Source organism: Miniopterus schreibersii (assembly GCF_964146895.1).
Source record: "Miniopterus schreibersii genome assembly, chromosome: 7".
NCBI lineage: Eukaryota > Metazoa > Chordata > Mammalia > Chiroptera > Miniopteridae > Miniopterus > Miniopterus schreibersii.
Window position 1 is genome coordinate 42,509,837 of NC_138108.1, and position 26,535 is coordinate 42,536,371.

At 37.7% G+C, this 26,535-nt stretch overlaps 2 protein-coding genes across 6 annotated transcripts in view; one reads left to right on the top strand and one right to left on the bottom strand.

Annotated features, from left to right (window-relative positions):
• DCAF17 (DDB1 and CUL4 associated factor 17) overlaps positions 1-22,214 on the bottom strand; it is a 35,917-nt gene extending 13,703 nt beyond the window's left edge. Inside the window, exons 1-9 of one of the 2 annotated variants that reach the window (XM_081143384.1) lie at positions 21,703-22,214; positions 21,231-21,334; positions 14,717-14,807; positions 11,368-11,504; positions 10,545-10,623; positions 9,701-9,790; positions 7,437-7,541; positions 7,032-7,137; positions 1,449-1,591 (exon numbers count right to left, since the gene is read on the bottom strand). In XM_081143384.1, the coding sequence (XP_080999510.1) occupies positions 1,449-1,591; positions 7,032-7,137; positions 7,437-7,541; positions 9,701-9,790; positions 10,545-10,623; positions 11,368-11,504; positions 14,717-14,807; positions 21,231-21,334; positions 21,703-21,828 (981 nt within the window). In that variant the 5' untranslated portion in view covers positions 21,829-22,214. The remainder of the gene's footprint in view (positions 1-1,448; positions 1,592-7,031; positions 7,138-7,436; positions 7,542-9,700; positions 9,791-10,544; positions 10,624-11,367; positions 11,505-14,716; positions 14,808-21,230; positions 21,335-21,702) is intronic. The other variant, XR_013999235.1, reaches the window with a different exon arrangement.
• A 29-nt stretch (positions 22,215-22,243) lies between these two features.
• Positions 22,244-26,535, top strand: part of METTL8 (methyltransferase 8, tRNA N3-cytidine) — a 60,996-nt gene continuing 56,704 nt past the window's right edge. For 2 of the 4 annotated variants that reach the window (XM_081143090.1, XM_081143091.1), the window contains exon 1: positions 22,272-22,474. The gene's annotated coding sequence lies outside the window, so the exon portion shown is untranslated. Of the gene's footprint in view, positions 22,475-26,535 lie in introns of all 4 variants that reach the window. The other 2 variants (XM_081143092.1, XM_081143089.1) reach the window with 2 other exon arrangements.

Consider the following 26,535-nt stretch of genomic DNA (forward strand, 5'->3'; position numbering starts at 1 on the left):
AGGATGTCACTGGGCTGAGCCATACGGGAGCTCCCATACGAGGTATGTAAATGAAAAAACAGAGAGAAAACCAGAAGACACTACACAGAGTGTTCCCTGGTGGCCATGACATCAAGGGAAATATATAACGAACCCAAGACTGTGCCGATCTTCAGCAAGGTAAAAGGTGACCTTGACTCTAAAAGCCACTAGGTCCAATAGCAACAATGAGCAAAATCCTGGAAGAGATGGGTGTGGACTAAGCTGCGTCTGCCTCAGAAAAGTAAGTTCATTTGATACATCAAGAGGTTACAGAAAGAAATACAACTAAATAGTTTTGTATTCAGCAACACGGAACAAGGGTGGACCCCCCCTCCTCGGTGCACTCATTCTTTTGCATTTACTTCAATCAGGTTTCCTTCTTCTTCTTCTTAGGGGGAGTTTACTTCCCGGTCAGGTTCCCATGCATTCCAGCCTGGGCCTGACCTAGGAGGGGGGGAGGCACAGGGACAGCTCCGACTGTGCACATGGTCCCTCACTTGTCCTGGCTGAGTCTGGGGAGGGCCTGCTGGGGGATGGTAGCATGGAGCCTGGGGGCAGAGGGGGCAGGCCTGGGGGCCAAGAGGACAGCACATAGGGAGACAATAAATACTGACAGGCCAGGCATGTCACCCCAGGCAGGCAGGGCCAGGTGGGACAAGTAAGGCTCAGCCACTGGCTTTGTCCAAGGGCTCTCTGTTGGGGCTGTGGGCTCTGGGTCTGGATGCTGCTATGCGACAGCCTCTAAATTTATCTATATATTTGCTTTCTTTTGAGAGTGTAAGAAACTTGAGGAAAAGGAGATGTATCCTGGCCATGTCTGGCACACAGTAGGCCCTAAATAACATTTAATAAATGATAAACCAATGCCTAAATCACTTTTTAAATGAAGAAAAATGGATTTAATGGGTAGAAATTTCTATTGTCTTACCATGTACCATTTCTTCCTATTTTGCCATAAATAACTTAAGAATAGCCTTAAAAGTTCAAAGTGTCTCATGGCTTACATTGTGAACATCAGAGTTCTACCCAGTTCTATTCTGGAAAGCAAATAGCAACAAACCATGAAAAAGCAGAACCAACAACACATTCCACCAGCAATTTCACAGGCAGCCTGGACATAACTCAGCAACGATTCCCACCAGGAGGCTTCAAAGATTTTCCATGGGATCCCCTGCTGGGAGACCAGTAAGAAAAATAACCTAAGTAATCTCCAGTGCCCCAAGAATTTTCAAATGCTAATGTTTTTCAATTCTAGGCAGTACACACAAGCCTTTGCTATATTCTCTGTACTCTTCTATCCCATACGTTATTCACAAATTAACACAAACAAAATAGTGAGTCAGGAGCATTAACCTATTAGAAAAGCAGAGAATAAAGAATTTCAGATATGAATTTACTACTAAAAGGTCTGATCACTCATGATTTACCAAGGAATTGTCTTTAAGGGCACAAATATGGAAAACTCCTTTCTGTTTCTTCTTATTAGGTGTGATGATGTAGTGCCAAGGGTGGCCTCCAATCTGAAAGGCATTCTCCAGGGAGGCTACCTCAAAGAGCGGTGGTGGCGCATCTGTAGAGATGGGCAAAAGGAATTTATTAGCTTTCTCTGTTCTGGTAGCCTTGGAACACTCATTAACTGAGTTCAACCTTTCTTTGCATGCATCATCTATGAGTTTCCATCAACGAAAAATTACTGTGTTCAAGAAAATAAAATCCAATCGGGAAAGAGGCTTATTGCTAAGAAAAGAGGAAGCAGGCCCGGCCGGGCATGGCTCAGGGGTTGAGCATCGACCTAGGATCCAGGCAATCGGGGTTCGATTCCCGGTCAGGGCACATGCCCGGGTTGCGGGTGTAGCCGATCAATGACTCTCTCATCATTGATGTTTCTCTCTCTCTCTCTCCCCTTCCTTTCCTCTCTCTGAAATCAATAAAGATACGTTTTTAAAAAAAAAAAAAAAAAAGAGGAAGCTGGCAGGAAACAAATGTTAGGCTATGAGTCAACTTTCTAGACATCTGTTTTCAGGGTATGTACAACCTGTAGCTGAGTGGAGATAAAAAGTGGGCTGCAGGTGCTTATGATGGCAAAAATGGCAAAGTATGCCCAATGAAGGCGGCTGCCATTTAGTAGGCATCTGCCCTGTACGAGACTAGGTTATGTACTATTTCCAGCTCTCGTAAGAATCCTGCAAGGTAATTAGATCTAATAATTCCTTCAAATGGAGGAAGACATCTCCCATGATCTAGACTAACAGGTTGAACTCAAACTTTACAAGAGCAGTCTTGCTTAGGATTTCCAGTATAGAAGTGATATTAGTCACAGTGAATATAACCAGCTAAGACGGGCCCTGTCATTGGAAGTTTAATTAAAGGGTACTGAGTACTACCATACTATCATTAGACAAGTTAACTTTAAGGTAGTTTAGATACATCCAGTCAGTCATTGTCTTCTGGACATTGACACCATATAATACAGGCACACCTTATTTTATTGCATGTTGCTTTACTGTGCCTCACAGGTGCTACATTTTTTACAAACTGAAGGCAAGACCCTCCACCAGCAAAGACTCTGACTCGCTTTATTGTGATGCTTGCTTTGATATGGTGGTCTGCAACCGAACTTGCAGTATGTCTGAGGTATATCTGTACTTGCTTTGTGGTGATGGTCTAGAACCAAACCCACAATATCTCCGAGGTATGCCCATATCTGTTGGTGTTTCTTAGTTTTCTTCTTCAATGACAATTAATTTTAGGTAGACTGTAACAGATTTACTCTTATAGAAGAAACACATGAGCGGAAGGCACAATAGCTTTAGGAGATCAGAATTCCTTTTGGGCAGCCTTGTGAACCACCACATGGTCTGTCTAGGCAGGTGAGTCATCTATGACTCCTGTGTTTACCCCTTTACTTGAGAGTTTAATCTTTGGTTTATGAGGCCACCACTGCCAGCAAAGGGGCTTATCTTAGGGAGAGCATTTACTCGAGTCATGTTATTATAGAAATGTGTGCTTTATTAGGCCTCTTCATATGTATGACTTGCTACTATACGTAGGAAAACACAAATAATAAAAAGTTCACAAACTGACAATCTTGAGGAGAAAGAAGAGACAGGTATAAACATATCAAATATATTTAAAATGTTTTTTAATCTTTTAAGAAAAGGGTAATATTCTTAATATATAAAGAGGTCTTTTTAAGTAATAAGAAAAATATGAGCACCCCAATAGGAAAATGGAAAACGGACATCAGTGAGTAAATTATGAGAGAAATATAAACATCATATGCAATAATATGGTGGCTACCAAATAATTGTGGATGAGGAAAAGAGAAATTATAAAAAGAAAAATATAATTAAGAGTTTAAATTTGGGATTAAAATTTAAGTAGATATGTTGTAGATAATATAAAAGAGGTTTTTGAAATTTTTAAAAGATCAATGCAAAAAGATGTATTTAAAAAGAAATATTTTTCCCAGCAGTTGCTAAAAATGGCCCAAAAGTAGCAGCAGGACTCTGCTTACCACAACTCAAAAAGTATAGTTAAAATGAGTGCATTTAAGTGCATGTAAATTATACCTCAACAAAGAGCCCAAATTTTGATCTAATACTAGTCTCAATTATTTAAAAATGTCCTAGAAGTTCTCAGACAGTAGCTGATTCCATGTCTTGTGGTAAGGAAATTTTAGGATAGGTGTAGCCATCCAGTTGTCACAATAAAGGGTATGTACAAGGATGTCTGGGTGGTGTTAAAAGAGTAAGAGAGCCAACAAAAGGGGCTCCTACTGGTTAAACTGTAAAAAGAGAGGCATTAAAAAGAAAATAATAATTATTAATTATAATGCTTTGAGTCTGTGAAAGGTCAAACAATGATACTTCAAAGGGGAGTTTTAACATAAAGTATTATTGTATTGTTTATAAACGAAGAATGGCTAAAATAAGAGATAATTTTTCTGTAATTTTTTAAACATAAGGGATAGTTACATTTGTCACTTTGTACACATGAGTATATCTGAGATAAATTCTTAGAAATGGAATTGTTCAAGTATATATATTTAAATTTTTGATACACACTGACAAAATTGTCTTCCATAAAGGGCCCCAGCAATAAGTGAAAGTGACTCTTCTACACTTTCACCAACCCTGTTATCTAACTTTTTGATATTTCAGAATTTGAAAAGATGTATCTTATGATAATTTTAATTATACATTTCTCTTATCAGTGACATTGGGCTTTGTCCCCCCACCAATGACAAGTCATTTATACTTCCTTTTCTTTTGAACAATATCCTTTGCTCATGTTGTTATCACTTTTTCTTATTTATCTGTGGAACTCGTTACATATTGAGAAAATTAGCCCTTTATAGTATGTTTTGCAAATATGTCCTGTTCATTGTTTGATTTTTGAGTTGGTTTATGTTGTCTGTTTTTGTTTGTTTTGCAATGTAGAACTTTATTTTTATGTAACCAAACTTATCAATCCATTATTTTATGACTCTGGGTTTTGTGTCATACTTAGAAAGGTCATCTCCACTCTGAAATAAAAATCTTCTCCCAAGTTTTCTTATAGAAACTTTGAATCTTGATCCATCTATAATTTATTTTGGTGTAAAGAGTGAGATAAAACTACAACTTTGTTTTCACAAGACCATCTATTAAATAATAGAATAAGTGAATCTTAATATTTGTAATATATTAACATTTAAAAGCGAGTTAGTCTACAGATACATGCAACAATATAAAATGAATCTCAAAAGTAATACGCTGCGTGAAAGAAGCCAGACAAAAAAAGTAATATCATATGATCCCATTTATATGGGACTCTAGAAAATAGAAATTTAATCTATAGTGAAAGAAAGCAGATCATTGGTTGCCTAAGGCTGGGGCTGCGGAGGACACTGACCAGGAAGCGCACAGAGGGACATTCTGGATGTGATAAAATATTCTAAATCTTGGTTGTAGTGGTGGTTTCATGGTTATATACACTTGGTAGAACTCAAATATAGTTAAAATGAGTGCATTTAAGTGCATGTAAATTATACCTCAACAAAGTTGATTTTTTAAAAAGCAAGTTATGAAAGAGTATTCACAGTATGATTTTTAGTTTTAGATATATAGAAATATATACATTATAAGAAAAAACACACTAAGGTGATAACAGTTAACCCCATACAGGAGGACTATGAGTTTTAAATTTTCTCTATTTCATTTATTTTCATTTTCTATTTTTTCTGTAGGAAAAATGAACTGCTTTGCATTAAGGAAAAAAAAGTTATTTAAAGTTAAAACAAATATTACTTTGTACAGACCTTAATGATCCTAGGAAAACAAATTTGGAGAAATGAACGGGATTTCAGTCTCTACAGATTGAAAAAAACCCCACACAAACTTTCCAATAAAACATGCTACTTTTCTTAGCCAAATGTCTGAAAATAACCGATTTATGTTTTATCACTGACAATTGATTTCACAGATCATGTTTTCAAACATTATTGTTTTAAAGTTGAGAAAAGTGAGGCCCAGAGAAGTTAGGTAATTTGCCCACTATCACACCACCAGTTGATAGCCAGGTGTCACTGTTACTAGTGGCAGACCAAGGTTCTGATCCCAAATCCAGATCTGTTACTACAAACAGGGACCTACCTAGCCCACAGCACAAGCCTTCAGACTCGGTGTGCTTTGTCTTTATCACCTATTCTTTGTTTTATGAACTCATCTGCATTTCAAAAAGAATAGTGCTACCATTTTGGGAAATTCTTTTCAAAATAACATTTTAGTTACCATTAGAGTCTATAGTTTAAAATGCTTAATAGATTCCTGCAGGAGTGTTTGTACTGAATATAAGAAGTATTGCTGGGCTGAGTTTTCACAAACCTGCCTAATTCAGCTGGTCCAACCCATTTAAAATCTTGGAGCACTTAATTGGTTATATTGAACTCTCAGTAGTTTTTTTTCTTCTTTATTATTTTTTCCCCATCACCATTTATCCCCCCAACCCTCTTCTACCTCCACTCACACCCATCCCCTGCAATCACCACACTGTTGTACATGTCCATGAGCTCAGTCGTTTTTAGAGTTTGTCATTTATTACTAAAAAGAACATCTTTCAAACAATTAAATCTATTTCTATTTCCTGATCTGTTGATGATATGATGTTAAATAATGACAGGGAAAAAATTATTGTCTTATTCTGACTATATTAGAAAACCCTTTGTAGTTTTACCTAAAAATGTGAAGTTTATTAGTTGGAAATAAAAGGAAACATTCTCAATATAATAAGGAATGGCTCATAATGAACTAAGAATAAAATAAACAGATATCAGGATAATAAATATATTTTATTTTAAAATTTACTCCTGGGATTTTAATATCTCTTTCCAAACATTAATCATCCTTATATTTCTAAGATGAACTCTGGTCAGTCATGGTTTATTTCTTTTAACATAAACTGCTGAATTTGAGTAATATTTCATTTCTTTTTTATTAAACTGCTGAATTTGATAAGCTAGTTAAATACAGAACATTTGCATTATATTTATAGAGTTGTGTATAATTTTCTTTTTTGTGCTTTGTCAACCATTAAGTATACTGCGGGTTCTCTCTATGTCTAAGCTCTACAGAATGGTAATTATATTTTCCTTGGAAAATACCTTTCTTAGAAGTGGGTAAATTGTATAGAATTGCAAAACAGTAAGTGATAAGGAGGCAAAGAGAGTAACAGTTGTTGCAACTCATCATTTTTTCAGATAAGGAAATCCAGACTAGAGAGGTTAAGCAACTTGCCAAAGATCACTGATATCTGGCCAAGCAAGGCTCAGCATCTCCAAGCCTCCAGTTCAATGAATGAATGATATAGATTTTTTTGACACCTATTCAATAGCAGGGAGTATGCTGTATAAGAGTAAAATGAATTGAGTTTGTAATTAAATTATAAGAAAAACATTTGGAAGATTACAATTAATTATTACATGACCACTTATTTTTAAAGGTGAAATAAATACTATATAGTAGCCATACCTGTGATTTTAATATTACAAGGAATGCCAAAAGGAGCCTCTCCTACAGTTCCAGTAGTCCCACCCCATCTGCATGCACACCCTAAGTCAAGTTTCTGTTGCATGAACTAAAAACAAAACAAAACAAAAATAGTTTCTTTAGCACCTACTTTTTTGCTGTCTGAAGAGAGAAAAAAATCAAATTCACATGTATATGACAAAAAATGTTTTTACTTATCCAAGGGCCTTTATGTTTATCTTCCCACCCCTCTCTTAAAGGTTACTTTGCTTTTCTGCATTTCCCATATAGTTTTGTAGAGGAGAAATTTACACAAGTGTCTTATTCTAAAAGCATCTCATTAAAAACATCATACTTCAGTCCAAACCTCAAGATAATTATGACATGGCAAATGCCAGTTTTCTCTACCTGTTCAGTGATGGCTTGGAAGCTATAGAGTCTGACCAGTCCTGAGCTGTACATCACAATCAGTATTCCATGAGATAAGGTAGCATCTGTAACGTTCCCGAAGATCTGAGGGGAAAGGTAGATATCACCTGAGAAAAGACCAGGCGGCCCGTACTCTGAGTGTTCATGGTGGTCTGTGCACTGGCTTAATATTCCGGCTACCACTACGACACCGCTGCCCAGAATCATAGGCAAGTATGACACAGAAGCTGGAAGCTAAGGCGTTATCAGGATGAGCGGTGAGCCACGGGGTCTCACACCGGCCACCGATGGGAGGCGCAGCAGCAATCACCCGCTTCAGCCATCTGCTGCACGGTTTCATCAAGATCTCATGGCAAACTGTATTCCTCATGGACACCGAGTCCACCTAATTCTAAATGAATATTTACTCTACCATGCATATCCTGTCAGGGACCTATTCTTTTGCTGAAATGTTATTTATAAAGAGACTTAACTTTTTAGCTAATTAAAGGAGGAACAACTGGATCTAAGAAAATAATTCTAATAAGAAACAGCCAGCTTCAGATTTTTATCATTACCTTGTTCTTTAAATCTTTAATAGTGTTTAATTTTTTAATCATATAAAAACCAAACAAGGTAAAGACCAAACAGCTACTGAGTCATTAATCTAGCTAATTCGAGTAAGGCTTTGTCACTGTTCCCTTCCTGTTTCTATGCACTGGGCCCTGTCATGATTTTTCACAGAATTCTGATGAAGAACTTGATCCTATGCCTATTTTAATATTCCACAAATGCCAAAATAGACAAATAATCACAGCAATGAAAGAACAGCTAGAAATTAAGTGAAAATGAGTTTCTATTTCTACTCAAGGAAAATTACTTAGTAAAGATTTACTACCCCAATAAATAGCTTAAGGTACATCCTAAGCCTGGACCCTGGTAGCCTTATCGTGCATGGTAAGTGAAAGATACACTTCAATCCTAAGTAACCATACTGAAACCATATTCCACAAATGATAATCTTGGACATGTGGGAATAAATAGAAACAGTTTATGACTTTGTTACGTGTCATTCCTGTGGTAGCCTGTAATTAGCATACACAATTACTTAATCCACAAGCACAAAGAGAACAATTACATTCATGAGTTGTGCGTTTCACTTATCTCTTAGAAGGTAAATCATACTTTGCTTTGATCTTGACTAGCTCATGACTTTTTATTCACTGATCCTCCGACCCCACTTTGAAGGAAGGACTTGTGTAATACATAGTTTCAAATAATGAGTGCTATAATAAAGAATCCACTCTATCTTAAAATTTGATTTGTACTTTGGAGTCAAATCTAGGTTAAAATTCCAGTTCCTCCATTTACTACCCGCTTAACTTCTTCGCTGAACACATTATGCTATAATGTTATGTTGTAATGTTTTACAACACATTATGTTGTAAAATGCTCAAACTGCCTGGTACAAAACAAACAATTAATAAATAACTAACATTATTCTTCGGCCTTTATGCAGTTTAGTATATTATGCTTATGTAATATAAATTTTTTAAAAATACATTCATCTTGTTTGCTAATGAACACTTGTGGGCTCTCAAGATCTGTCCTCTATAAATAATACTTTAGGTGCTTAATTAAGGACTAGTGGAACAGACCAGCAAATAACTATTCACTTAGAATAAGCAACAATTTTTTTAAAACAAAGTAGGAAATTACTGATTCTTTCACTCAAAGGAAATCTGTCCTTTTTCCTCCCATGTAACAACCCACAAATCAAGAAGAATGGCAAAAACAATAAATTTTAAAACTTGATGATTTGGAAATTTACATATTTAATTACAAGGCTTATTTATATATCATAAGCTTTAGATCTATACCTTGCAATTAAAATGAGGCATTTTGTTGCAGCTTTTCATCTTTATTTAATGATCATTTCAACAAACTTGGGAATAGTCCTTTGGAAAAATACCTTACTCGTTTCATAATTTTATAAAATAGTGGTTTGTTAATGACCACAAGCATTCAACACTATCCACATGAGAGGCATAAAAGCATGCAGAAAGATGAAGGGGTGATTAGGCTCTCTTCCCATGTCAAATGTTCTCATATATTTTGAAATGAAATAAACTAGGTCAGCAAGCTTTTTACAGTCAGGGGAACATTTCCAATCAAAACATCTAATAAACAAATAATTAAATGATGACATTTCATCTGACTGTCGAAAAATTAATGTTGCAATTAAATCAGAAATGAGTTCTTACCTTTTTGTTGATCTCTAGAATCCCTATGAGTGAAAAAGGTAGGACATGGAACACTGCAAGGTACAGCAAGACAGACTGCTGAATGCCTGCCTAAAAGGAAAGACTAAAATTACAGGCAGCTCTCAAGAGTATTTCAGAAACACTCTGTTTTCATAAGTTGAAACCATCCACCTGTCCTAGCATGCAGTTACAGATGTTTTCATGAACTGAAAAACATCCAGCTACACTGCAGTTATTCAAACAGGGAGCTGTACATGCTTAAAATATGTCCATTAAGCCATTAGCACATATGAACAAAACTTTAAACATAACACTAACCATTTCTTAGCAACAAAATATATTTTATATACTGTACAACAAAAACATTTTATATACTGTATAACAAAATATATGTTATATATTGTATAATACATCACTATGTTACAAGTTAACATATATACTTATATTAATATAACATAAATTAATATATGTAACGATAAAAAGCCTAATTGAAAGACACATAGTTATCACGGTCATATCATTTGAAAGTAGTGTTACACTGACATATCTATAAGAAATGAGAAAAAAATATCGACAATGAATGCTTGAGTGACTTCCCTGCTCGAAGAGGGTTGCTTCCTTTCTTTGAAGAACAAGATCTAGTCAACTTCTTTCTACTATGGAAAGTAAAATAACCTGTACTATCCCAGAGTGGCTTAAAGGGAATTTCTCAAATGTGTGGTAAACAACTTTTATAGCATGCTTCGGAAAACAAAGATCATTATTTCTTTCATGACAAATCTGCAGACAAATTCCTATGGAAAAAAGAAATTCTTCACTGTATTGAATGTTTAAAGATGTCTACCTGCCGGGCCAATGCTGAGACTTTATTCTGAGCTGACTTGACTGTGATGACTTCTTGAGGCGTATCCCAGCTCAAGTATCTTTTAAAAGAATGAAGTAAAGTTTATTCATTTGGAGGACAGGGGTCCTTATACTTAAAATAAAAATATAATAAATATTTTATAAGCAAAGTTTTTTAGTTACTTAAATTATAAAAGCAAAGTAATTTATTTTAAAAACAAATAAATAGCTAAAAGAATCCCCTCCCAACCCTTACATGAATATATTCTTATAAAAATATATAATTTTAATCCTTCCAGAGTTTTGAGGAATAAAAATTGTTTGATCCAACAGTATTCAAAACCTAGAAAACAAAACAACCATTCCTGCTTTAAAATGGGAGTTATAAAAAGCATAGAAAAAGTTACTTTCACATTCTGAATGCACTTACTCCAAAAATTTGCATCTAGTTTCTAAAACTAGTAGTTAAAATAATAGTTCTTAGACTGTACTAGGCAGACTAGCCTTCAGGAAAATCTACCATAAAGTGCATCTACAAATATTATTTGTAGATGGAAAACACAAATTTTTTTTTTAAGTTTATCTGTCAACCACTATAGGTTACTTATGAGGATACAAAGAAAATTATAAAGGGTCTCTATCCTCAGATCTTCAAATGTAGTCATGAGGAGAGAAAAAGAGAATAGGTTTATAAATCGAGATCCAGGTATACAATGGAAAACTTAAAAAAAAAATTTTAAATTAAAATTAAAAAGCTTTGAATTTCCTGGGCCACAAGTCTCAAATTTTTATAAAATCTTGAATAATAAAATCATAAATAATACCTGAATTTGCAATATGAAGCAAGATATATTTTCTCAAGGACTTTCCCCGTAGTTGCTGATATACGAAGTAGCCAGTTATGAGCAGTCAGTGCTATGAGTGAGGATTTATAATCTGATGGATTGGGCAGCATTTCCCCCTAAAAAAATGAGATGTAAAAATGAAACTACTTGGCCATGAACAATCTGCAGTACTCAATGTCCAAAGAAAATAGCTAAACACTTAAAGAAACAGTCAAATAAGTAAACCAAAGGAGAAACAGTAAATGCTCAAATACACAAATAGAGAGTTAAGGCAAGGAAAGATAAGATTGTGGTTAATTACTTTCTTTTTCTTTTTGTGATTATTATTATTTTTAATTGCATTTATTGGGGTGACACTGGTTAATAAAATGATAAAGGTTTCGAGGATATAATTTTTGGGTAATTATTTTCATCATTAACTTATTAAGTGAGTTTATTCATATAAAGTACTTAAATAGTACCTGAAATAACTTATTACCTATTAATTATTATCTACCATTAAGTATTCAACAAATGTTAACAAATGATCATAACAACAGTAGGAGTATTAATGATGCTGCTGTGACAAAGAGTTCAGCAACAGGAACAAGCTCTTAAGACCACGTAGAACAGCACAGCGGTTAACAGTCACCACTAGAATCGACGTTTCTTTATTCTAAGACTTGTTTTCCTTTTGGTAGAAGTCAAAATGGCAAAAGAGTGAATTACCCCATTAGTCACTGTGGCTCAACTCTAACTCCAAATGAAAAGATATAATCCAGAATCAAGGCAGCCAGACAGGAATAGGAGGGGCCTGGTTTTAAAGAAAACCTCTGTCACCAAGGAATTACAGCCCTAAAAGAGGGTTTCTGCTGAGGTGTACCTGCCGCTGGAGAGCTGCCACAAGGTGGGAGTCTAAGGCAGGGCGAGGGACAAAGCAAAGGGCTCGGCTTTGATTTGTGGAATAAACAGGGAGTTCTAAGGGCAAAGTTAAAAACAGGGAAGTTAATCTAGCATTTGCTTAGGCTGTAAGTGAACAGAAAAAAAAAAATGAAGGCATAGGTATTTTATACATGCTCCCAAAGATTTGTCTTCCCTTTCAAATGCTAGGAAAGGAAATAAGGGGGGGGGGGGAGGATTTGTTTTGTTTTTTGTTTTTTATCAATTTTTATTCTATGGTGTATTATATAAGTATCATCTCATGGAGATTTTTAAGTTTTTAAAAAATATACTATTTATACTTTGTCTGTTAAAAAAAAAAGAATATGAAGGAGCATATATAATAGGCTTCAGCTCTTTTCTTAAACCAAAGTTATATTCCACACATTGTCTCAGAATAGAACGGTGCTAATTTAAACAGTTTCACATCAGTATGTTAAAAACAATGCAGTATGCTTCTTAGTTTTTCTTAATGGAAAATCTTGCTTCACTTCAAATGAGAATAAAATGTTTAACAAGAAGTGAGACTAGGAACTAGGTTACCTGAAACTCTACTTTTACAGGACTGCTCCAAATTTTTTGGTGCTTTGTACTAGTGTCTTCAAAACTTTTCTCAATTAAGAAATTTGTCACCCTCCTCCCTGCACCAGTGAAAATGGATACAAAGGCTTTCTCTGTTGGGGCACAGCAGTTATTTTTAGCTTTCAATAAGGAGCTGGGGAAGGAAACAGATTTAAAGCTTTCTACTTTTTAAAATGGAGCCTTCTGTGAACAGAGAGTAAGTGTCCAGGGAAAAAGAAAGCAGTAGCTACAGAAAGCTACAATTTTATGTAAAAACAGTGTGGTTTGTGTTTGTTTTTAAAATTTAATAGTAAATTCAAAGTATAGCATTCTTATCCCTGTGAGTTCTATTTTTCGTAAACAACAACCAACTGGATTCAAAGACCTGATTAACCTGTTGTAGTGCTTCCTAAGTGCATTTCTTATTACACTGATCCCATGGAAAACTAAAATTGAGAAATATACCTAAAAAAAGGAGGTCTATGATCAAGAGTTTGGAAAAATGGTTTGGCAATCACCATGCACATTAGTATTATAATAAGTATTATCACTATTAAAGGCTCTGAGAAGTAATTCTATAAATTTAACCTTTTAAACTCAGAATATCCCAAACTTATTTGTCTACAACCTAATTCCTCTGAATTCCTTTAGCAACTCTAAGATATTAACATCTGCCCTAGTCAGACTGGCTCAGTGGTTAGAGCGCCGGTATGCAGACTAAAGGGTCCCGGGTTCGATTCCAGCCAAGGGCATGTACCTCGGTTGCAGACTCAATCCCTGGCACCAGTCAGGGTGTGTGTGGGAGGCAACCAATCAATGTGTCTCTCTCACATCAATGTTTCTCTCTCTCCCCCTTGCACTCTCTGTGAAAAGCAATGGAAAAAATATATCCTCAGGTGGGGATTAAAAAAAAGATATTAACATCTAATGAAAAGTGTCTTGAAAAATACATACTAGGGCAATGCTGGTCTAATGGAATGAGCTTATATTATTAACATTATTGATTTTATTTTAGATAGAGAGAGAGGAAGTGAGGGAGAGAAACATCAAATTGTTGTTCCACTTATTTATGCATTCATTGGTTGATTCTTATATGTTACCTGACTGGGGATCGAACCTGCAACCTTGATGTATCAGGATGAATGTCTAACCAACTGAGCTACCTGGCCAGGGCCTCATTCTTTTTTCATTTTTATCTTATGATTTTCCTAACAAGATTCCTGGAAGAAACTCATAAGAATCCCATTTCAAACAGTCATATAACATAACTGTCGCCCATAACATGCAACAAAATTATTCTGTTTCAGTATAGTAAGTAGAATGATTTCTCTTTTTAAAAATATATCTTTATTCATTTCAGAGAGAGGAAAGGAGAGGGAGAGAAAGAGAGAGAGAAATATCAATGATGAGAGAGTCACTGATCGGCTGCCTCCTGCACACCCCAGACGGGGGATCGAGTCTGCAACCCGGGTATGTGCCCTGACAGGGAATCAAACCCCAATTGCCTGGATCCTAGGTCAACGCTCAACTGCTGAGCCATGCCTGGCTGGGCAGAATGATTTCTTAAACACTAAGAATAATTATAAACTAGTTTTTATTTCTACTGGAACTTTTAATCGGCTCATAACTTTCTAATTTACAAGATTTACAATTGGTATTGAATTTAAAAATATATTCATAATATTATTTCATGAGGAAAAATAATAAACAATAGATACACTCTCTTGATTCCTTTCAAGATTCAGGAATCACTATTATATTTAAGTTTTATTCCCTTATACAATATATTAACGATACTCAGTTCTAGGCTAAAAATGCTTTAGAAACAAATGCCTGAAAACAAACTTACCACTGGGCATTCCCATAATAAAGCATCCTCTATTTTTTCTGATTTAGAACATTTGGGCATTTCATAAAGTTTTCTTGGCTCTGATGCAACACTGGAAAAAAAGGAAAACAAATGATTAATGATTATTCATCTTGATATCTGAGACAGTGTTTGCCCAGGTTTGAGTGATTTTTTCTATTCAGAAATTTAGACTACCAAAATACAATTACTAGTTTGTTTTTCTCTTCTTAATTAAATGTTAACATCTTTCCTGATTATAAAATTTATAATATATATTCATAGAAAAAATCTTAAAAATATAATAAAATTTAAATAGATTCATACTGTAAAAATACCAAAAACCACCACTAGTTCATTTCCCTCCAGTTTTTCTTTATATACATTTACCTACCTGCAGGTTATTTTCCAAAACAGAATCATGAACATTTAATATGAATATCTTGGTTGAATTACATGGTGTTAATATTTGTTACTCCAATATTTTTAAATGAAAATTAATTAAAGAGTCCCACTATTTTAGAATGTAGTGGATAAAAAGGTAAACACCCTTTATGGTTTGTTTACTCCCAAAATGCCTTTCGAAAAGGCTGAACAAGTTTATACTTCTGCCAATATATATATTTTAAATATATCTTTATTGATTTCAGAGAGGAAAGGAGAGGGAGACAGAGAGACAGAAACATCAATGATGAGAGAGTCATTGGGGATCGAGCCCGCAACCTGGGCATGTGCCCTGACCGGGAATCGAACCTCGATCTCCTGGATCCCAGGTGGATGCTGAGACACGCCCGGCCAGGCTCTGCCAATATTAAATGCTACATTTTTGATGCGAAAGTCTCTTACCTTTCATTTATACTTCTCTGATTACTACTGAAATGTACTCACAGATGTTTTCATTTTTTAACTGATGAACTTTAAAACTAAACTACTATTTAGACACAATTTTGAGGGTAACAATTTTATTCACCTTTGCTGTTTTCTCAAATCAAAGAGAATTTCACAGGAATAAAAGCAACCTCATATGTAATTCTAACCTACAAGTAAAACACCCCTGAATGGCATATTAAAGAATTCTGATACTACTTACCAATGCTACTTCCACTGATTTAAAAAAAAAAAAAAATTAAAACAGATACCTCTAAATTGGAAAAGCTATTAATTGGGCATTAAATGATACCAAAGAATTTACTGCTCATTTTGCTAGGTATGATGACATTATGATGTCCAGATTGTCACTTTCAGCATGATAACATGAGGAGATCTGTGGGTGTGCACCCCAGGAAAACTGGTATAGATTATAAAAGGATAACTATCTGAAAGTCTCTGGAAATGGTCCTGGGGGCATACGTGAGATGAAGAAATATGTAGTCAGGAAAAGCTACTAGAAGTCAGTAAGAAGAGTGAGTCTGTGGTAATTGAACTAGGATGTGCTCCCTCCCCACTATTCTCAGTTCAGCAAGACAAAAACTCCACTCCAGGCAGATGTAGCCAAGAGCACAGGGCTCCCTCTACCCCAGCTCCCAGAGGGCTACCCTCCTGGGGCAGCATTTATTATCCATCCCCCAGCTGCTTGTGGCTGGGGCTGAGTCCTGAATGAGTAAAGTCAAGAGGTGGGGTTCCCTTCTTCTGCCTAGCCCCTACTCATGGGACAGAGGTTCTACCTTAGGCATGGCATGCCTAAGAAGACTAGAGCCTAGATTTGTCTTATCCCATCTCATAAAGCAGTGTTCCACACTGAGAAAGCAAGAAGACCTGAGGCTAATGCCTGTCCCAACCCCAAGTGGTCAGCTTTTAGAGTAATCACTCAGAGAGAAGCATGCCATTGACCCCCAAACTCCCCACAGCTCCAGAGCCTTGACTCAAAGACTTTGCCATGGGGGAGAAGCAGAGCATGAAGCGGATAGCCCCTAGTCCCTTCCCAGAGGAACTGACTTCATCTGCAACAGAGTGGAGAAGTTCTAGCCTAAGTGCTCTCTCAAAACCATTGATGATTGTGATGAAAGGCAAATGGGAAAAGATTGGTAGATTCACTGTCCATAGAGGCTAAACTGTAAGCAGCTAACTTGTCAGAGAGAATCAGAAAAAAACTGCTAGGAGAAGCCCTCCTGAGTCAGAACAAATTTAAAACACTACCTAAAACACTATCCTAACTTCTAGTTTCTGGTCCAACATGTAAAGAGCTTAGAAGTCATGCCACCTGTCCTCGCTACAAGAAAAGAAAAATGAACAAAATGAAAATCAACAACTCTTATATCTATCAAACAATTGAGCTCACAGGGCAAACTGCAGCTCCCAACACTGGAGAGAGAGGTAGACACAAAGAATCACATCTTACCAGGAGCAAAACTCAGGAGCAAGCTGCGGGAGTCAGTACTGGGGAGACAAAAACAGAATTACTAGAGGACACCTACAGAGGTGTTAGCCTCTGACACCTACAGCTACAGCAAACATCAAGCACAGTCTAACTCCTAGCCAGATAAACATATAACTTTACTCTAAAGACCCATTTGCCACAATTTCTTTTATCTGATACATCACATACAACTTTCTTTTTTTTTTAAATATGTTTTAATTGATTTTAGAGAGAGGGAGAGGGAGAGGGAGAGAGAGAAACATCAATCAGCTGCCTCCTGCATGCCCCCTACTGGGGATTGAGCCACAACCCAGGCAGGTGCCCTGACCCGGAATCAAACCGTTGGCCTCTTGGTGCATGGGAGGACACTCAACTGAGTCACACCAGCCAGGGCATCACATACAACTTTCAACAAAAATTACAAGGCATGCTAAAATGCAAAATACAAAGTTCGAAAATAAAGTATCAGAACCAGACTCAGATATGGTGAAGATATTGGAACCTAGATGGGAATTTATTGGTGATTTAGAATTTGGAATCACATTGGGAACTTAAAATAACTATGATTAATATGCTAAAGGCTCTAATGGCAAAAGTGGACAATATGCAAGAACAGATGAGTCATTAAGCAGAGATTTTTTTTTACAAAGCCTACGGAAAAATCAAAAGGAAATGCTACAAATCAAAAGTACTCTAACAGAAATGAAGAATGTCTTGGATGGGCTCATCAGTAGACTAGACACAGCCAAGAAAAGAATCAGTGAGCTTGAAGATATATGAACAGAAACTTCTGAAACTAGAAAGTAAAAAAAAAAAAAATGAGAAAAACAGAACTTCCCAAACTAGAAAAAATAAAAATAAAGCAGAACAGAATATCCAAGAACTATGGGACAACTAGAAAAAAAAATGTAATGTACACATAATGGGAATACCAGAAGGAGAAAAAAGAGAAAGCAAAACAGAAGCAGCACTTGAAATAATAATGGTTGAGAATTTTCCAAAATTAATGTTAGATACCAAATCACAAATTCTGGAAGCTTACAGAACACCAAGAATAAGAAATACCAAAAAAAATCATACCTAGGCATACCATATTCTAACAGTAGAAAATAAAAAAGAAGCCAGAGGGTGGGAAAAGTGCATTACCTATGATGGACTAGGATAGGAATTACATTGGACTTCTTCTTAGAAACCATGCAAGCAAGTAGAGAATGGAGTAAAATACTGAAAGTGATAAAATAACCCCACCAACCAAAACTTCTGTATCACAAGAAATTATCCTTCAGAAGTTGAGGAAAAATAAGACTTTCTCAGACAAGCAAAAATTTAGGAAACGTGCTGTCAGTAGACCTGCTTTATAAGAAATTTTCAAAGTAGTTCTTCAGAGAGAAGAAAAATGATATGGGTCAGCAACTCAGATCTACATTGAGAAAGGAAGAGTGTTAGAGAAGAAATAAATGAAGGTAAAACAAAATTCTTTATTCTTCTTATTCTTAATAAAAGATAAAAACCTGTTAATAATAATAGCAACAAGGTATTCAGTGATTATAACTTATGGATAAGTAAAATGAATGACAGCAATATTATAAAAGGCAGTAGGGAGGAATTAGAAATACTCTATTACAAGTTAACTGCACTACCTATGAAAAATGTTACTTGAGCCTGCCGGGCGTGGCTCAGCAGTTGAGCATGGACCTAGGATCCCGGAGATTCAGGTTTGATTCCCAGTCAGGGCACATGCCTGGGATGCAGGCTCAATCCCCAGCAGGGGGCGTGCAGAAGGCAGCCAATCAATAATGACTCTCTCTCATCATTGATGTTTCTATCTCTCTCTCTTCCTCTCTCTGAAATCAATAAAGATATATTTTTTAAAAAAGAGTGTTACTTGAAAGAAATTTAGATTAGTTGTAATGTATATTGCAACTTATAAGGCAACCACTAAAAATTTTTAAAAAGAGGTATAATTGATAGGCTAAGTGGAGGGAAAATGAATCACATAAAATGCTCAATTAAAACCAGGGGAAGCATAAAAAGAATAAAAGACAAAAAGGGAGTAAAGAACAAAGGCAATGAACAGAAAATAGTTACTAATATGGTAATTATTAAATCAACTGTATCAATAAACACTGTAAATGTAAATGGTCTAAATACAGTCATTGAAAGACAGAGGCTGTCAGAGTGGATTAAAAAAAAAGACCCAAATATATGTTGTCTACAAAATAAACCATTTTAAATATAAAGACACAGAGAGGGTAAAAATAAAGGGATAGAGAAAGATACACCATGGAAACATTAATCAAAAGAAAGATGGAGTAGCTATATTAATTTCAGACAAAGCAGGTTTCAACAAGGGAAATTATTAGGGATAAAGAGTGGCATTACGTAACGGTAAAGGGGTCACTTCTCCAAGACATAAAAATCCTTAACATGTATCCATCTAACAACAGAGTATCAAAATGTGTGAGACAAAAACTGATAGGACATAATGAGAAACAGATGAATCCACTATTATAGTTGCACATTTCAGTACAACCTCTGTCAGTAACTAACAAATCCAGCAAGCAGAAAGTCAGTAATAATATACTTGAACTGAACAGTATCATTCATCAACTGTGTCTAATTGACATCTACAGAATATTTTATGCAACAACAGCAGAATACAGATTCTTCTCAAGCTCACATGAAAAAATTCACCAAGATAGACACAATCTGGGCCATAAAATATACCTTAACAAATTTAAAAGACTAGAAAATAATACAAAGTATGCTCTCACACCACAATGGAATTAAATTAGAAATCAGTAACAGAAAGATGGCTGAAAAAATCCCCAAATATGTGAATATTAAACAATACACTACTAATTCACAGGAGTAAAAGAAGAAATCTCAAGGGAAATTTTAAAATATTTTGAACAAAATGAAAACAAATATATGACATATCAACATTTGTGGGATGCAGCAAAAACAATGCTTAGAGGGAAATGTATTGCACTAAATGTGCAGAGAGGGGTGGGCAAAAGTAAGTTTATAGTTGCTCATATGGAAAATAACACAATAATTAATCATACAGATAAACTCTGTGCTTTGCATACTCACAACTGCAACCTACTTTTGCCCTCCCCTCTATGTACAAGAAAAGGAGATGAGCTTCTCAGTTGGTGAACATGTGAAGATTCAGGGAACATGGAAGCTCTGTGCTCCTTCCCACATACCTCGCCTTATGTACCTCTTCCATCTGGCTGTTCCTTTTATAATAAACTGGTCATCTAAGACGCCAGTAACAAAAGAACACATGTTATGTGACTCCATTTATCTGAAACAGGTGAATCTATAAAGACAGAAAGTAGACTAGCAGGTGCTTAGGGCTGAGGAATTTAATTTTGCGATAGCTAAAAAATATAGGGTTTCTTTTGGAGGTAATGAAAATGTTCTAAAGTGATGGTTGCCTATATGAATCACCAACAGTTCATCAAAATCATATTCATTAAATATGAATTCCAATGAACCAAAAATCACTGAAATGTATATTTTAAGTGGGTAAATTGTATATGTGAATCATATCTTAATAAAGCCATTTGAAAAAACACCCATATTTTTTAGAAAAGCAAACTTAATATAGCATGATGTTTAGAATATGCTTTAAAATTCTTAGCAAAGAGGTAAAGGAAAAAGAGAGAGGATGGGATAAAGCAAACGTGGCCAAATCTTGATAGCTTTGGAATCTAGGTAATGAGTATACAGGGCTTCACTATATTATTTTCTAGTTGAGCAAATTTGAAAATTTCCTCTTAAAACGGCACATATTTCCACAAAACATAGACATTCTCCTCTAAAGCAGCATCTAATTATTAGGTACCGGACTCTCTTGACTCTGATACCTTTAAAGCAGAATAAACTGCGACACAGGCCTCTGAGAGCAGTGTGTCATTTTGCCTGCACTACAAAGTAATCTCACTGTAAGTGGTATTTACAAAGATGAAACCTGCCACTTTAGATTTAACAAGATTTTCAAACTACACGAATTTTACCAGCTGTTTTGGACACATTTTTCCACTCTCTTGTTTCACGAAGCTCTAATGTAGGCATGAGATTCTATAAAAATTAGAGTTAAGATCAACCGTGAGGCAGATTACAGCAAAAAATTTCCCCCCAAAGAGGTACCTGCTGACACAGCACCGATAATTATCAAAATATATTCTTCCTCTCTCATAGGCTATAGGTGACTTGGAATGAGTAGTCCAAACATTCTTAAATTTAGTACTTTCCTGAAAGACACAAAGAAGTTCGGTTTAGGAAATAACCCGTCAGCCTCTGCTGTGCACCCACTTTACGATGGACAGTTAAATTGAGGGCTTTCAAAGAAATTTCACGTACGGAATTTAAAAACCTGTCCAATTCTTCCTCCCTCTCACGTTTTGGTTTAAGCAGGGTGACCAACTTTTGGGAAGACTGAGGGAAGACATGAGGAGCTTAAAAACCTAAAAGCGCCTGGCGGCCCTATTCACACCTATTTACTAATCCCCCAGGCTCAGGGCACAGATGCCCCTCTCAAGCACAAATAACCTCCTTTAAAGGGGCACGGCCGCGCCGCGCCGCCCCCCGGAGGCCGCGGCCCCGCCCCGGCGGCGGTCACCTGGCAGACCAGCGCCCGCAGCAGGCCCAGGTTCGTCCTCTGCACCACGCCCGCGTCGCTCGAGAAGAAGCCCAGCGCCCGGCGGCTCAGCCGGCGGCACACGTTGGGCTTCCGGGTGGGGCCCATGGACGCGGGCCCCGCCGCGGGGCTGGCGCGGCCGAGAGGGGCGCGAGCCTAATGCCCGTGCGGGGCAGCGGCCGCCACCTCGGGACCGCGAGGCCCCAACTCCCCGCGGGGACGTGGAGAAACTAGCGCGGGGGCCGAGGGAAGACGGCGCTGGCACCGCGTGGGCACCAACAGGAGGGGAGGAAAAGACCCCCCTTTACGGCCTGTCCCCCGAACCCCCCGGGCTCTGGCCCCGGCTGCGGACTGCGTCGCCCCCGTAACGCGCGGCCTGCGGGAGCCGTTCCCTCCTCGGGAAATGTAGTTCCCGGGAGCGGGGCTTGTTCCCAGAACTACAGTTCCCATCAGGCTGCAGGGAGCGGGGAGCCCGGGCTCCCGCCGCTGGCCCCGCCCCCGCCGCCCCGCCCCGCCGCCCCGCCCCCTCTGACGGGCGGAGGCTGCGCCGTGGGGCTCGGGCGCCTTTCCGGTCTGCCGGCGGCGCGGGCGACCACGCCGGGGGCCCCGGGGAGGGCCTGGGAGCGCTTAGCTGCAGCCTGCGTGTGCCCCGCGCCTCTCAGCCCCTGCCTTTCGCTGTGGGAGACGCTGACTGGGCGCCGAGAGAGGCGCGGTGTCGAGTGCGACACCCCCAAAGCAGCGCCCTGTGCTGAAGGTACGCCGCGCGGCTTTCCCGTCAGTACCACGCTGGACGATGTGGATGTTCACGTTTAAGCATTCGGGGGCCGTAAACCCTGTGCTCGTGAGTTGTGAGTTAGCGGTGGAAGATGCTGGGCATTGCCACCAGACTCGGGTGCATTGGTTTCCCAGAGGCCCGCCCTTCTGCGGTCTGCGAGGACACAGGCTGGTGGTTTTGCGATAATTGCTGCGTTTTCCTTCCTCTCGCCTCCTCTTTTCCCCTCCGTAATGGGAATAAAATGTGAAATGTTTACATTCTTATTCGACTGCCTAAGATATTCCGCGTTGATTCCTCTAAATAAAAGTAAAGTAAAATGTCCAGCCCTGCCTGCGGAGTGAAAGTTCCCACTGCACTGCATTGCCAGTCCTCACGCCCCAGCTGTGCCCCGTTGCTCTGCTCGTCCCTTGAGTCTGTCTTTGCCTCTCCCACGTGGGCTTGGCCTTGCTGCTTCCAGTTCAGCACATAGGCAAGGGAGAGATGGCATCTGACTGACAAAGCAAAAAGTACAGTACTGTGTGGGTGCATTGGGTCGCAAAGTGTTTAGTAAAAATTTGCCACATCTCTTTTTAACGCTGCTGAATTTCCTTTAGGGACTGGGCTTTTGCTGATTTTTCATAACTTATTTACAGCATACTGTGGAGTGCTTTGTGTATTTTTAGACAGTGCTATAATAGTTAATTTGGTAATTCATGAATGCAGCTGTCACTGAGAAAACTGGGACTCAGAAAAGATAACTGGATTTTCTTTGGGTGAAATGAAATTCAAATCATTGCCGAACTGAATCCATCATCTCTCTTTTCTCTCTCCTTCCCCTTCACTGCCACTTGTTTGTCATCTTGTGGTATTTACCTCACCACCAAGTCACCCAAGGGACAGTCATCCTAGATGCCATCTTTTTCTTCACCCACAACCAAGTCCGTTTGATTCTAACTCTTGCTCATCTCCTCATACCCCCTGAGTAATTTAGAATCTCACCATTTTATCACATTATATTATGAACAGCCTCCCTTCTGCCTTAAATACTTTCAGTTCCACCCCTCTTCACTGCTGCCAGAGTGAGTTTTCTAAAGCACAAACCTGCCATTTCTCTATTAAAATCTTTAAGTGGCTCCTAATCACCCGGAGCAGAATTCCTCAAACCCAAGTAAATACCCAGGATTCTCTATTGTTAAATGAAAATATTTTCAGTATGTTAAATCTATGCAAGTGTAAAACTATATATAAATTCCTTATGTTGCATCTTTTGTGCAACTATAACTTATGAATAAATAGTTATAAGTTAAATGAAGCAAAACTATAAAACAAATTCAAATGAATACTTATACATTGTTACCGATGAGACTGTTGCCAGGCCTACCATACTCTAAAAGCGAATGTTCTTAGTCCTCCGTGTTGTAACTTCCTTATAGAAAGGCCTGTCCATACTGTCTTTGTGTTGAGAGCTCACTCACTGCCCTCACCTGTTTTCTTTATTTAAACCACTGTAAAGCCTTCCTTTTTTCAGTGTGTCATGATTTCATTTGACCTTCACTTGACAAACATCATTTACATAAAATAGTCCCCATTGCTTCTCATTAGCCTGTGCCGATGACAAATGGTACCACATGTTTACCAGTGCACTCCTAAACACAAACGGAAACTGAAAATTGTGACAGTAATGGATTAAAAGGTGGTCATCCAGGTGTCCCAGAGTGTCCTTTTTGTTAAGAATTTTTTGTTGTTTAGATTTTTACGTAGGGGTCTGTATGGGTATATTATAGGACAAAATCTGAATCTTTTAGTGCAGTATACAGAGTACTCTGTTATCTGCATCTTGCCCACATTTTCAGCCTCATCTCTTTTTCCATCTTCACATTTGCTCTTGTGGTTCTGATATGGTGCTTACTTGCTCAAGCCAGTGTGCCTTTACATTTCAGATTTTCTTTGTCTGGAGCTCCCTTCCTCTCCTCCTCTTATCTGTTTATTTCAAGACTCATCCCAGGTATCTCAGCTCCACTCGGACACTTTTCCTGACCCCCTCCACTTTAGTTGTAACCTTGCCCTCTTCTAACATGTCACTCTGCATACGTTGGTTGTGGCATTATATTAGAATTGTCGTTTGACTTCCCTCCATTGTTTTTAGGGTATTCCCTTCATTTAGTAAGCATACATAAGCATTACTTGTATTTTAGGTAGTGTACTATATAAGCTGAATGAATGGACTACTCTAAAGACAATGTCTGTATAGAATCCTTTATCAGCAACGAAGTGCTTTTAACATAGATGTAGATTTAGTCTCCCTTTAATCTTTATATCATAGGAAACCACAATATTAATAAGAAGAAATTACTTTTTAAAACTTAATTCCCAACAGTTCTACCTATAAAGTAGGTATTTTCCACTTCTTGAAGGTCAAGTGGCATGAACAGATATCCCTAGCTTAGGATTTAGAAATGACTTCTCTTAATTTGGGGCATAGAACAAACAGTTCCTTTTCTTTTACCCCCAGTTTGTATCTATATGATGTTTACAGAATACTTAACCATCTTTGCCATAATATTTTAAAGCGAGGAAGAGGAGATATGAACTTAGAAGTTAATAAAATGCTTTTTGATCATATGTGTTGTTTAGGAAGCATGGTATAACCAAACAAATATATAAAACACTCGGGTTATTAAACTTGAGCATTTGTTCAGAGACCAGAAAATTTGAGCCAAGGCCATGAGAAGTCATTCATTGAACATGTAATTATTTTCATGTATAATGTTCTGGGAACTGTTTTGGCATAGAGTGTAACAGTGAACAGGATGGACAAGGTCCTCCATGTTGGGGGAGATTAAACAAGACAGTAAATAAATACATTTAAAAAATAAGATTTCAGGTAGTGATAAGTGTTGTGAAGAAGATAGAACAGGGTGATGTGCTTGATAGAGTGGTTGGGAGCCCTGCTTTGGCCAGCATAGTCAGGGAAGGCCTCTCTGAATTGTGGGCTTTGAGTTGAACCCTGAATGTTGAGAAATAATCAATCTGCAAAGAACTAAGGTTACAATAGTCCAGAGAAAGAGATGCCTGCTTGAATGCAGGGTCCCCAAGGCAGTAAAAACTTTGGCTTATTCTAAAACTGTCAGAATGTGGCTCTTTATTGTGCACAAGAGAGATGAACTTGAAGAGGTAAGCTAGAAACAAGTTACTTCAGATATAAGGAATTTCTGATTTTAGCCCTAGCCGGTTTGGCTCAGTGGTTAGAGTGCCAGCCTGAGGACTGAAGGGTCCTGGGTTTGATTATATATAGCCAAGGGCATGTACATATCTCGGTTGCAGGCCCCCCCAAGTTGGGGCATGTGGGAGGCAGCCAGTCAGTGTGTCTGTCTCACATTGATGTTTCTCTCTCTCCCTTCCACTCTCTGAAAAGCAATGGAAAAAATGTCCTCAGGTAAAGTAAAAAAAAATTTTTTTAAAAAGAATTTCAGATTTTATTCTGTTATAATGGGAAGCCATTTGAGGGAGAGTGACATAATCTAATTTTTGTTATAATAAGTTTTCTATGGCTGTAGGGTGCAGAATGTACTGGGGTGGAGCAAGAATGGAAGCAAGGAAGCAGGTGGCTCTCCATCTTCCATTGCTCCAGATAAAAGATGATGGTGTTTGGACTGGAGTGCTAGCAGGAGGGATGGAAAGAAGTGAATAGATTCAGGATATATTTTGGAGGTAGAGGTGACAGGACTTCTAATGTAGTAGATATTAATGATGAAGAAAAAAGATTCAAGTAAGATCATGATAAAGCAGAACCACAAATAAACATCACCAAATTCCCCAGAACAAATGAAAAACAGAACTCATGATGCGGTGCCAATGAAACAATGCTTAGATTTTATTAAATGTATATATTAGTATTTAAAATTTATTTTTTAATGCATCTTTATTGATTTCAAAGAGAGGAAGGGAGAGGGAGAGAGAGAGTTGAAACATCAATGATGAGAGAGTCGTCATTGATCGGCTGCCTCCTGCACGCCCCCGACTGGGGATTGAGCCCACAACCCTGGGCATGTGCCCTGACC